Source organism: Cetorhinus maximus, unplaced genomic scaffold, assembly GCF_964194155.1.
Source record: "Cetorhinus maximus unplaced genomic scaffold, sCetMax3.hap1.1 HAP1_SCAFFOLD_706, whole genome shotgun sequence".
NCBI classification, from domain to species: Eukaryota; Metazoa; Chordata; class Chondrichthyes; order Lamniformes; family Cetorhinidae; genus Cetorhinus; species Cetorhinus maximus.
The window spans coordinates 43138-56076 of NW_027596648.1; the positions used below are offsets into that span (position 1 = coordinate 43138).

The following is a 12939-nucleotide window of genomic DNA, read 5'->3' on the forward strand; positions in this document are numbered from 1 at the left end:
ACTCACTCAACAGGGGTTAATATAGAATAACCACTCAACAGGGGTTAATAGAGAAAACTCACCCAACAGGGGTTAATGGAGAAAACTCACTCAACAGGGGTTAATATAGAATAACCACTCAACAGGGGTTAATAGAGAAAACTCACCCAACAGGGGTTAATAGAGAAAACTCACTCAACAGGGGTAACCACCCAACAGGGGTTAATAGAAACGTACACACGCCCACGTGATGTTTCTAGCTGTGAATCGAGAGCAGGATCGGGGAACAAAGCGGTGCGGTGTATAAAAGGCGGATTAGACTGAGAGTCTCACTCAGTCAGGATGTTGGTCAGTGCAGTCAGTCTCATTTTGCTTGTATGTAGCAGCAGTGCTCTGCCGACTCCTCGGGGGCAGAAGCGGCATCGTCGGGTAAGAGAGCCTCTTGCAGCTCCCTGATCAGAATGGCAGGCGAAGGGAGGGGAGCTTTTCTGTTGTAAAACAATTTCGCAACTGAATCCTACGGCTCTAGCACAGGTCTGAAACTATGGCAATTGGCTCAAGGTTTATTAAACTGCAAAATGTTAAGTTGCAACATTTAAATTGCGCCGGCAATAAAGTGCCATTTACAGCGGGAATTTGAAATTAGGAAAAAGTTGCAATGGCTGAAATATGTTAATACGTTTAATTGATGAAGTAATCAAACAATGTACATAGAGTAAACTGTATAAATTACAAACTTTTATATTGATGCATCCAAATTCATATAACTGCATCTATTATGCACTATTTATATGGTTATTGAATGTGTATAAGATCTGAGTGAGTGTATTGGATTCCTGTGAGGAGCTGTGGATGAGTGTGTGTGTGTGCGTCCCTCACTCAGCTTCCTGCTGACCTCGCTGACTGTGCTGTGCCTGGTGCCCCTGGAATCCCCTCCTGGTCCATGTCCTTCTCCCTCTCCATCAACCCATGGTGAGAGAGGTTTGAGTGAGGGCTTGGGAGATGCAAGTGCTGACATGCTCCCAGGTATTCACTATAATATGCAATAAAGGAGGCAAGGCAACAACTTTTAGCAGACCTTGAAAGGAACTAGTTCACTGTCTCTAAATGAATAGCAATCCTCATCTGTGTCAAAACCACCTCAGACTGAGGGGTGCACTCCACTCCCAGGACTGGGAGTGGGACAGGTCATCCCCACCTTGGTGGATCAGCCCCTTCACAACTCTCAGCACAAATCCCTTGCATCTGAGGGCTGGAGATTTGAATAAGTCTCTGGGAGTTAATGAAGGAATTCCCTGGGGATTATTGCTGAGCTTTCTGGAACTTGCTGACACTTGATATTTCCAAACATTAAACAAACTTGTCTGACTAGTTTACAAAGGTGAGAATTCGCCCCTGAAATGAAGCCTGGGGATGAAGTCAGTGAGCGTCCAGTGAGTGTCATTTTGCCGTTCTCAGTCTCGATTCCAGCGGGTTAGTTCACAATCCAGGCAACTGATTTCTGTTCCTGTTAACATTAGCCTCCCCTTATCAGATCCTTCAGCCGCACGGAGTGGTGATATTGACAGGGTAGGGGTGAGTGTTGGGGGAGGGGAGGGGGAAGACTGCGTGTGTGTTTGTGTGTGTGTGTGTGTGTATTTGGAGTCGGGGGTGGGGGGGCGGTGATGCAGGGGGTAACTGGACAAGGCGTAAGGGATCATTCAGTGTTCAGTGGCTGCACGCAGTAAACATGTGGGATGTTGTTATCTTTGGTATTACTTTCTGTTCAATTTTGTCCACAAATATTTTCATTTTCTTGTTTATATGCAGGAAATACTTTAAGTGGAACATTTTTGTTTAAAGCATAGAGCTGTTGTGCCATACTCTCCCAAGGCAAAGCTTATGATAACTTTAGAAGGTAATGAACAGTAGTTATACAACAGTTGATCAGTGAGTCCACAAATGATAACAGGAGAAAAGGAAATTGATTTTTAACCTCACAGGGAGCTATCTCTGAGGGTAATCTTACAGAGGCACAGTAATCAGTTAACGTAGATAGAGTTAACCCAGTGTCCATCATGATTCACTCAGCAGTAGCACTCTCTCCTGAGCCAACTGGGTTCTTGAGCAGAGACTTGAGTGCCTAATCCAGGCTGACCCTCCAGTACTGTGGTATAACACTCCCACAGTATCAGAGATGTTAAACTTGCCAGCCCCCTTGGGTGGATGTAAAAGATCCCTTGGCACAATTTTGATGAGGAGTAGGGGAGTCCTTGCAGCAACTTGGCCAATATTTATCATTCAATACCAATAAAACAGATCACCTTGTCATGTATCTCGGTGCTGTTTGTGGGAGCTTGCTGTGCACAAATTGGCTGCTGCGTTTCCTACATTGCTGCAGTGACTGCACATTCAAAAGTATTTTGTTGGATGGGAAGCATTTTTGGGACATCTTGAGACCATATTAAGGCCAACTCTTTTTTTAAAAAAAATTTGTATCTTTAAACCAGAATCTCCCTCCAGAATTTACTTTCTACCAATCCTGTTTGAGCTCAAACATAGCTGAAAGAATTGCACCCGATATAACCAGTTGGAAAACACCACAAGAACCAGGCACCTACTTTCAGTCAAAAATTGGGAGAGTTTTAATGTTTTGTACAAGAAGTTTCTATTTCCTTTTAAAATACTGACTTTCCTTCTGGGGTTTCATCTTCAGTCAGTTTCCATTGGTACCTAGTCTAATGCAAGCAGCAAATCCTGACACAGTTTGTAAATGCCCACACTAAAAAACCATCTGCAACACATGTAGACACACACACACTTACATGTGAATGGTCGGGGCAGAATGTCCTGTGTTGGGATCATAACGTTTGTGTATTTCAATTTAAGTTATTAGCTATTTGACCTAACCTTGCTTGGCACGGGGATGTGGAGACAAGACAGTGACAGCCACAGGGCAGAGATGGAGCAGCTTTAAGCAGTGCACATGTCAATGGCAGATTCCAGACAAACTCAAAAGTACCCAGCACAGAGTGTGGAGTGGTGTGGGTACAATATTCCAGCGTGGTCATATTCCAGAGTGGCGTGCCATGGGTATATTCCGGCGTGCCATGGGTAGGTATATTCTGATGTGCCGTGGGTATATTCTAGAGTAGCGTGTCATGGTGTGGGTATATTCCAGCATGGCGTGGCATGGGTATAATATTCCGGTGTGGCATGGCATGGTCATATTCCAGCATGCAGTGGGTATATTCCAGAGTGGCATGCCGTGGGTATATTCCAGAGCAGCGTGTCATGGTGTGGGGTATATTCCAGTGTGGCATGGTGTGGGTATAACATTCCTGCATGGCATGGTCATATTCCAGAGTGGCATGCCGTGGGTATATTCCAATGTTCTGTGGGTCTATTCCGGCGTGCCCTGGGCATGTTCCAGAGTGACGTGGCATGGTGTGGGTATATTCCAGTGTGGTGTGGGTATATTCCAGCATGGCATGGTGTGGTCATGTTCCAGAGTGCCTTGCCATAGGTATACTCTGGTGTGCTGTGCATATATTCTGGTTTGGTGTGCCGTGGGCACGTTCCAGAGCGGTGTGCCGTGGACACGTTCCAGAGCGGTGTGCCGTGGGCACGTTCCAGAGCGGTGTGCCGTGGGCACGTTCCAGAGCGGTGTGCCGTGGGCACGTTCCAGAGCGGTGTGCCGTGGGCACGTTCCAGAGCGGTGTGCCGTGGGCACGTTCCAGAGCGGTGTGCCGTGGGCACGTTCCAGAGCGGTGTGCCGTGGGCACGTTCCAGAGCGGTGTGCCGTGGGCACGTTCCAGAGCGGTGTGCCGTGGGCACGGTGTGGGTATAATATTCCGGCGTGGCGTGCCGTGGGTATATTTGGGCATGCCTTGGCTATATTCTGGCCTGGTGTGGTGTGGGTATATTCCATCTAAGTATTTTGGGTTAGTAGCAGAAGGCAAGGTTTTTAGTGCTTAGTCTAATATTTAATTTAATGGTGTATGATTTTATAGAATAGATTTTTTTTTTAAGCAGTTAAAGTTTGTGTTTTTGTGTTTGCTTTAAGGCTATATAACTGTTATCTAACATGTCGGACAGTTTGTTACATGCACAATTCTGTGCCACACGGTAACTCTAGGACACTTCATATGTCCTGGAAAACCATGTGCATGAAGTGCTGCCAGATGCTCCAGCTCAATCTCCGGCAGTGCATACAGGAAGCTGAAAGTTTCATGGGCTGGACGTGTTAGAAGGTGGTGAGCCTGCAAGCTGCAGAGTTCAGGAGGAAAGCAAGTGGGTGACCACCAGGTGGACTAAGAGGGCTTCATATTTTTGGGGTTAGCGTTGAGATAGGAGAGTTCTGTACAAGCCAGGCAGGTTGCACTTGAACAGGTCTAAGAGCACTGTGTCATGGGGGATGGTGGGGGTTAACTTGTGCTGTTTGGGGAGGTTCAAACTAATTTGACATGGGGGGTAGAATATGAGGACACAACAGCAGAGAGGTGGAACAAGATGCACAAAAAGCTACGATGGACAGACGGCAAGAAAATTTAAAAAAATGCAGAAAGAGCAACAATAAGATGGAGGGAAAAAACAGTTGACTAGCATAGTGTTGGAATGTATGGAGTATTATAACTAAGGTTGATAAGGTAGAGAGACAAGTTTCCACATGGATTTATGACACTGTGACTATAATATAGGCAGAATGAGAACTAAACATTCTTGTCTGCAATATTATTCGGGAGGGATGGGGCAGGAAAATAGACTGGAAGGGGTGGCAGTATTGATCAGGGATAACATTACAGTTCCACATCTATTGGAAGGTTCAAGGACTGAATCTTTTCAGTTTGAGTTAAGGAACAGAATGGAGCTGTTACATTGAGATTTTACTATTGACTCGCAAATAGTGAGGAAGAAATAAAGAAGCAAATCAGTAGGCAAATTCCAGAGAAAAGTAAATAATAGAACACTAATAGTAGGAGATTTCAATTACCCTAGTGTGTACTGGGGAAGAAACACGAGTGAAGGGTAAGGAGGGTGAAGAATTCCTAAAATATGTACAGGAGGACTCCTTAAATCAGTATGTTTCTCACCCAATGAGGAAGAAAACTGTGCTGGATCTGGTTCTGGGAATGAAATAGGCTAAGTGGAGTGTGTGTTTCAGCGGGAAAAGATCTGGGTAAGATTGATCATAATATAATTGAGTTTAAAGTAGTTACGGGAAGGGACAAAAAAAAAAGGTAGGAAGAAATACTAAACTAGAAAGGAGCCAATTTCAGTGATTTGAAAAGTGATCTAACACAGATGTGCTGGAAACACAGATTGGCCGAGAAAATAGTATCTGAGCAATGGCAGGCCTACAAGATGGATACACCTCAAACCAATCATATTCCCATAAGCAGGAAAGATAGGGCAGACAACGCTAGAGCTCCCTGGATGACAAAAGAAATACAGGTCAAAATAAAACAGAAAACATGCTTTATGAGAAATGTCGGGTACAGAATAGAGTGGAAACCCAGGCAGAATCAGAGTGCAGAGGAACATTGATAAAGGACAGAAGAAGAGCAAAGAAAAAATAAGACAGATTAACAGGTAAAATTAGAGTACCCAACAATATTTTAGACATGTAAAAAGTTAGCTAAAAGAAATGGTGAAGCTTATTAGAAACAAAAAAAGGAAATCTTGTGGGGGTGCAGGGTGTGATTAAGGTACTGATACTGAATGAACACTTTGCATCTGTCACCACAAATATAGCCAGTGCTTCCGTAATTTCCACATTGTATATTTTTGCATATTTCACTTGGATACATCTCATCTGCTCCTGGTGCCTTATCAACTTTAAGTACAAACAGCCTATCCAATACCACCTCCTTATCAATTTTAAATCCTTCCAATGATTGAGCTTCCTCCTCTTTTACCGTGGCCTGGGTGGCATCTTCTTCCTTGGTAAAGACAGATGCAAAGTATTCATTTAATACCTCAATCTTGCCCCCTGCCTCCATGTGTAATTCTCCTTTTTGGTCCCTAATCAGCCCCACTCCTGCTTATACCACCCTTTTACTATTTATATGCCTATAGAAGACTTTGGGATTCCCTTTAAAGTCAGCTGCCAGTCTCTTTTCATATTCTGTCTTTGCTTCTCTTGTTTGCTTTTTCACTTCCCTCTCTGGATCTTCTATATTCAGCCTGGTTCTCAAATGTATTATCCACCTGACATCTGTCATGAGCACACTTTTTCTTCTTCATCTTAATCTCTATCTCTTTTGCCATTCAGGGATCTCTGGATTTGTTTGTTCTACCTTTCCTGTTCGTGGGAATATACTTTGACTGTGCCCGAACCATCCCTTCTTTAAAGGCAGCCTATTTTTCCTGCCAACCTTTGAATTAATCCAAACCAATTTATCTGGCCCAGATCCATTCTTACCACATTGAAGTTGGCTTTCCCCAGTTAATTATTCTCACTCTGGATTGTTCCTTGCCCTTTTCCATTAGCCAACCTAAATCTTATGATACAATGATACAATGATTACTGTCCCCTAAATGTTCCTCCGCTGGCACTTGATCTACTTGGCCCACCTCATTCCCCAGAACTAGGTCTAGCAATGTCTCCTTTCTCATTGGACTGGACACATACTGCTGTAGAAAATTTCTGACCACAGTCTAGGAACCCTTGCTCCTCTCTGCCCTTTACATTAAACTACCCCAGTCTATATTTGGATAATTAAAGTCCCCCATTATAGCTACACTATAATTCTTGCACCTCTCTGAAATATCCTTGCAAATTTGTTTCTCTCCATCTTTACCACTAGTTGGTGGCCTACAGTCTACACCAAGCAATGTAATTGCACCACATGCCTGTTTCTTCCCCCATTCCCCCTCTCCTTGCATTTTCATAAGCTACAGGGTGACCATATCTATAAATGTGCTATTCACATAGCAGTTAACCTCAGTGACAGCAGTTGCTGCTCAAGTTCTGTAAATCCGAGCTCCAGCTACTGTAACTGATGATACTTCCTGCACTAGGACACAGGAAGCCAGTGCAGGTGCAGCAGCCAGACTCTGGTGCCCTGCACCTGTAACTATATTTCACCTTCTTTGTCCTTAATGGATCCACTCCACCACTTATTACCCATTTCCTGTTTGCATGTTGGTAGATTTTATGTTAACTACCATTCTATTCTCATTCTCTCTTTGCCAGTCTTATTTTTTCCTTCACTTCCTCTCAACTTACTGCATTTGTTCCTTGCTTGAAGACTTCACCTGACCAGCATCATATACCCTCTTTTATTTTGTTTCATCATATTCTTGACCTTCCTCACCATCCAAGGAGTGCTGGTTCTGGTTACCCTATCCTTTCCCCTTGTTAGAATGTACCTGAAGATGACCCATTGTTTCATTATAGTTTTTCCTGTCAGTCTTTGGTTCTGTTTTAGCCTGGCTAGATCCTGTCTCATCCCTCTTCCATTTAGATGTTCTACTTTTTCTTGCTCTGCTCCATTGCTAATCTAAACCTTATGCAATGATTACTCTTATCCTAGTGTTCCACACAGATACTCGGTCCACTTGGCCCACCTCATTCCCCAGCACCAGATCCAAATATCTCCTTCCTATTTGGACCGAGAATATAATATCAAGAGGCTCTCCTGAACACATTTCAGAAATTCCTCCCCTCCTTACTATTTACTCTAACATTATTATAATCAATAATTGAATAATTAAGTTCTCAAAATCATCACTCTATGTTCTTTCACATCTCTGTGATTTCTCTGCATTGTTGCTCCTCTATCTGTCTCTCACTATTTGGATGCCCATAGAATACTCCCAGTAGCCTGATCATACCTTTCTTCCATCCCAACTCTGACCAATTAATTCTGTCCTTGCCATTTCAAGAACATCCTCTCTTTCCACCATTACAATGCCTTCCCTAATCAGGACTGATTTATGATCCAGTTAGGGACCATTAACATTTAAAAAGAAATCCGAATGCCTTGTTTTAACCTATAGAACTTAATCACAAGATTTCACATTTTTAAACAAAACATGAATTTTATTGTTTATAAGACTTAAACGAAACAAGCACAATTAACTTAACACGATGGTTCCTAGCTACATATGTTCTGCACTCAGGTTTACTCCCTACTTCCCCCAAGTATTCTCATGAGACAGGTCAACCTTAAAATGATTTATTTCTGTAGGGACCATTCATAATGCCACAGTGCTCTGAAGAATTTTCTTTAATTTCAGCTATTCTCAGCTGAATACTTTCATTACCCTCTCTTGACTGTGGAGATCTCAGTCCCTTGTTCTGGCTACTTTTCCAATACTTCCAAGCAAATTGATTGCAATAAGACATTGTGAGACCCAGTGTAAATTCTCCCACTAGCTTCAAACTAGGCAACTTTCCAGCTTCTGTTCCTCACAAAATTCAAACTGATATTAAGCCTCACCTGCCTGCCACGTGGTCAATGATGAAGTTAGGGTTTTACTCTGTTTCCGGTGCAGGTCTGTCTGTCATTTGTTTTGGCTAACTGCTGTGAGCTGCAAATCACATGAGGTCCAAACTGCAACAAAAATCCTCTCCCAGCATTCGCCCAGATAAATTGAAACCAGAGCGCCTTCCTAAACTCCACTCTGGACTCTCCTCAAACTAACCTTTAAATTAATTCTCCTTTACTTAGCTTCTTCTCTGATCTGATGAAATAAATGGGCTTCAAAACCTTTTGGGACTTACTGAATGCTTTTAAACTAATTTAGCTCTAATTCCCAAAACAAAACCATCTCTGGACTGCACTTCTTCACAAACAGTGTAGACACAAGGTCTCCAGTTCCCCAGCCAACCAACCCAGCTATTGTTTTATGATTTTTAGCTTTTCTAAGCTATTAACCTCTTAAATGTAATAGACTGTAACGCACTTTAATAGCATTTATCCCTTTTTTTGCAGTTAAACGTTAATTTCTAAAACTAAAAATTATATACTAAAACAAATGAGCCATGAACTAGATATTTGCAACATACCATCTCCCTTTTTTCCCCTTCCCTACCTTTCTGAAGACTTTGTATTTTTTAATATTGAGCGCTAGGGTTGCCAATTGTGCTTAAATTTATTCCTGGAGATTTCATCACATGACCCCATGCTCCAGCCATTCATCGGCCAACATATCAATCCTTGTGACATACTGCTTTCCCACGCAAAATAGAAAACAAAAGACTCACTACCCAATTGGATGATGCTTGACTGTCAGCCAAACAGCCTTTTTTTCCCTTTTTCAATATTTTTGTATATGGTAAAAAGAAATGTTCAAGAAAAGTTTTTAAAAACTTTCTTTTGTCCCTATGATTTTTCTTCAGGGTTGCACACAACAGTGTCCTGGAAATTGATCTTCAATTCCTGGAGAATCCAGGCCAATTCTGGAGGGTTGGCAACCCTATTAAACACCAGCCCTCACCGCTTTTTAAGCCATTTTTTCCGTGATTGCCACTACATCATATTCCCACATGGCTATTTTGCTTGAAGCTCACCAAGCTTATTCACCACACTCTGTGTGTTTATGTACATAATATACGTTGTAAACCTGGCTTTGTAGTCCTTCTTGGTCCGCTTCTAATTAAATATGGAACTACTCCCTTCTCTCGTACTGTCCAACACTCACTCCTTTTATGTACCTTATTCCTCTTTTTTTTCTACTTCTATATGTTGGGTGCCCATCCTCCTTCCAATTTAGCTTAAACCCTTCCCAACGACAGTGGTGAACCTCCACACCAGGACTGGGACCAATGTCTTCTTATGGTGCAACCCGTCCCTTTTGAATAGGTGCCTCTTGCCTCAAAACTGGTCCTAATGGCCCAAGAACCTGAAGCCCTCCCTCCTGCACCTGCTCTTGCTAGCACACAGCACAGAATAATCTCAGGATTACCACCTTTGATGTCCTACTTTTAAACTTCTCCCTAACTCCCGAAAATCTTCTTGGCTTTCGGTACCTGCCCTCTCTGTCATTGGTACCAATGTGTACCACAATTCGCTTTGGTTCAGCAATCCCCGCACCTCACCACAAAATATACTACACCTTTTCCATGATGTCCTTTACTCTGCCACCGGGGAAGCAACACACTATGTGGGACTCACAATGACGTGACAGAAATGCCTGTCTGTCCCCCTAGCAACGGAATCTCCTATAACAACTGCAGTTCTTGCTGTTCCCTCCTGTGCAGTCCCTTCCCCATTGGTGCCATGACCTACAGTGTATTCCTTCAGAGTGTCGCCATGTCCAGCAGCCCCTAATGCTGACTGCCAGTTTGATAGTGGTACACACCCTGAAGATTCTTGTACTACTTGCTTCTTCCTACTCTTCTAAATTAACTCTCTCACTGCCTGTGGGATAACCGCCTCCTGGAATGTATGATCCAGGAAATTATTATCCTCCATGATGCTTCACAGTGACTCCAGCTACCCATCAAACTTGGAAATCCTGAGCTTAAGCTCAAACAGCTAGAGACAGTTCCAATATTTGGCCCAAGACACATGAAGTGTCCTGGAAGATCCCACATGGCACAGGAATCAGAAGCAGCAGGTCTCAGCTACCCATCCACGATCTAAAAAATGTCAATTCCCTCTTTCAGAATCCCAATAATAATGGTTTAAGCAATCAATTTCAATTCCTGCCTCAAAGCCTGCTCTCTGCTAATACTTTAGTGGTGATTGTGGTAATGTCACTAGGCTAATAATCCAGAGACCCACAGTAATGCTGCAGGAAGCTGGTGGAATTTAAATTCAATAAAATCTGGAATTGAAAGCTAGTCTCAATAATGGTGATCATGAAACTATCATCGATTATCGTAAAATCTGGTTCACTAATGCCCTTTTAGGGGAGGAAACCTGCCGAACTTACTTGGGCTGGTCTGCATGTGACTCCAGACCCACAGCAATGTGGTTGACTCTTAACTGCCCTTTGAAATGGCCCAGCAAGCCACTCACTTCAAGGGCAGTTGGGGGTGGGCAACAAACGCTGGCCTTGCCAGTGATTCCCACATCCCATGAAAGAATAAAAAGAACTTACTTTATACTTACCCTGATTTGAAATTTTAAATTTCCCAGCTCCTGGTTTGAACGAGTGCCTTAGAGAGAGAAAGGTAGAGAAATACTCACCAACCAGTCACTTACCTGCTTTCTTGTGACATCATGCAGATTTTTTTCTTTTAACCCACTTTGTCCACTCACAACCCCCAGCTCAATATATCCCCATTATTCTCACTCGGCTCTTGCCCCCAGCCCCCTGTGCCGCCGCTCTCGCCCCCGGCTCCCTGTACCGCCGCCGCTTTATTTATCTCCATCAATCTCACTCCTGATGTCAGGTTTCTCTGCCGCCACTCTATCCCCAGCTGTCTCTCTCCACTGACACTCCAGTGCAGCACATCCTCAGTAGTGCACTGGTCGGAGGAGCCATCTTTTGAGACTTCAAATTGAAGCCTTGTCTGTTTTCTTGGGTAGATGTAAAAAATCCCACAGTCCTATTCTTCTGCTTTTCTGTGACCTGGCCAAAGTTTACCCATCAACCAATATCACTATTTAAAAAATAAATTATCTGGTCATTTTTGTCATGCTGTTTGGGGGAGCTTGCGGTGCACGACTTGGCAGTTGTTTCCTACACTACAAATAGTGACTACACTTCAAAAGTACTATTGGCTGTGAAATGCTTTGGTGTACCCTGAAATTGTGGAAATTTTCTTTCTTTCCTTTTCCCCTCATGATAATAGCTTTAGAAGTCTGTTCAAGTTTAATTTATTAAAACACAAGCTTGCGCTTGGAAAAATATTTGATGTGCAGTGCATCAGTTAACTAACAACTTCCCACTGAGTTTCGGCCCCTTGATCAGGGTGAATGAGGAAACAAATAAGCACATTCCAAACCCCTTATAATTTTCAAGATGAGGTGATTTTCAACTCATGTGAGCCACAGGAAGTCTGCTGTAAATATGAGGCAAACAATTTTTGTAAACTATTTAAATTTTGATTTGGAGAGTAATGATAGTAGTAATTTAGTACAATTTGGAAAACAAATCACTGTTATCACTTTTTTCTGCCAGTTTCTCCATTCTGATGCCCATTCCCATTTTGGATACAATTCTAAAAAATGTCCAACTGCATGTTTTCCCGTGATGGTTTTGTGTCTGGTTTGAATGGAATTTTCCGTTCTGCTGGCCAGACTCCAGCTCTCCTTGGTGTGTTTATGTGGTTTGCTGTGTTCAGCTGAAAAGCAGAAATTTATTTTTACCACAAGAATGTTGAGGTTACCATTTTGCCTAATTGTCCATTTTGACCACTGCAGCTGTTTGTGGTGATGTTTATGCTGATTGTACAGCTCAGTTTAACCCTGCTATACTGACTGATCAGTTCCAAACCCCAGGAGATACCAAGGACTGCAATGTACCTTTTCTGGTGTGTGCTCCATCCTGATTCATGATGGTAGGACCCAATGGCTGTTTCATAGCACAGCACAGGAGGAGGCCATTCAGCCCATCCTGTCCATGCTGGCTCTCTGCAAGAGCAATTCACTAGTTCCTCCCCTCCTCCCCTCCCCTTTTCCCCTAGCCCTCCAATATTTACCTCTTCAGACAATGATCCAATTCTCTTCTGAAAGCCACAGGTTAGTCTGCCCCCACCACAGGTCAATCTGCCTCTACCACACTCTTGGGCATTGCACTCCAGACCCTAACCACTCACTGCATTTTTAAAAATAATCCTCATGTCGCCATTGCCCCTTCTGTCAATCAGCGTAAATTAGTGTCTTCTGGTTCTCAATCCTTCTGCCAATGGGAGCAGTTTCTCCCTATCTACTCTGTCTGGACCTTTCATGATTTTTGAATACAAGTCTCCTTTCAACCTTTTCTTCTCGCAAGTAAAACAACCCCAACTTCTTCAATTTGTGCATGTAACTGAAGTAAGTTTCAAAAAGCAAATTGTCCACACGATCTTAGTTGAAAAGT

The 12939-nt window shown here is 43.0% G+C and overlaps 1 protein-coding gene across 2 annotated transcripts in view; it reads left to right on the forward strand.

Annotated features, from left to right (window-relative positions):
• Positions 1 to 240: 240 nt before the first annotated feature.
• Positions 241 to 12939, forward strand: part of LOC144674568 (stromelysin-3-like) — a 110931-nt gene continuing 98232 nt past the window's right edge. Inside the window, exon 1 of one of the 2 annotated variants that reach the window (XM_078535858.1) lies at positions 241 to 336. In XM_078535858.1, the coding sequence (XP_078391984.1) occupies positions 322 to 336 (15 nt within the window). In that variant the 5' untranslated portion in view covers positions 241 to 321. Of the gene's footprint in view, positions 409 to 12939 lie in introns of both variants that reach the window. The other variant, XM_078535857.1, reaches the window with a different exon arrangement.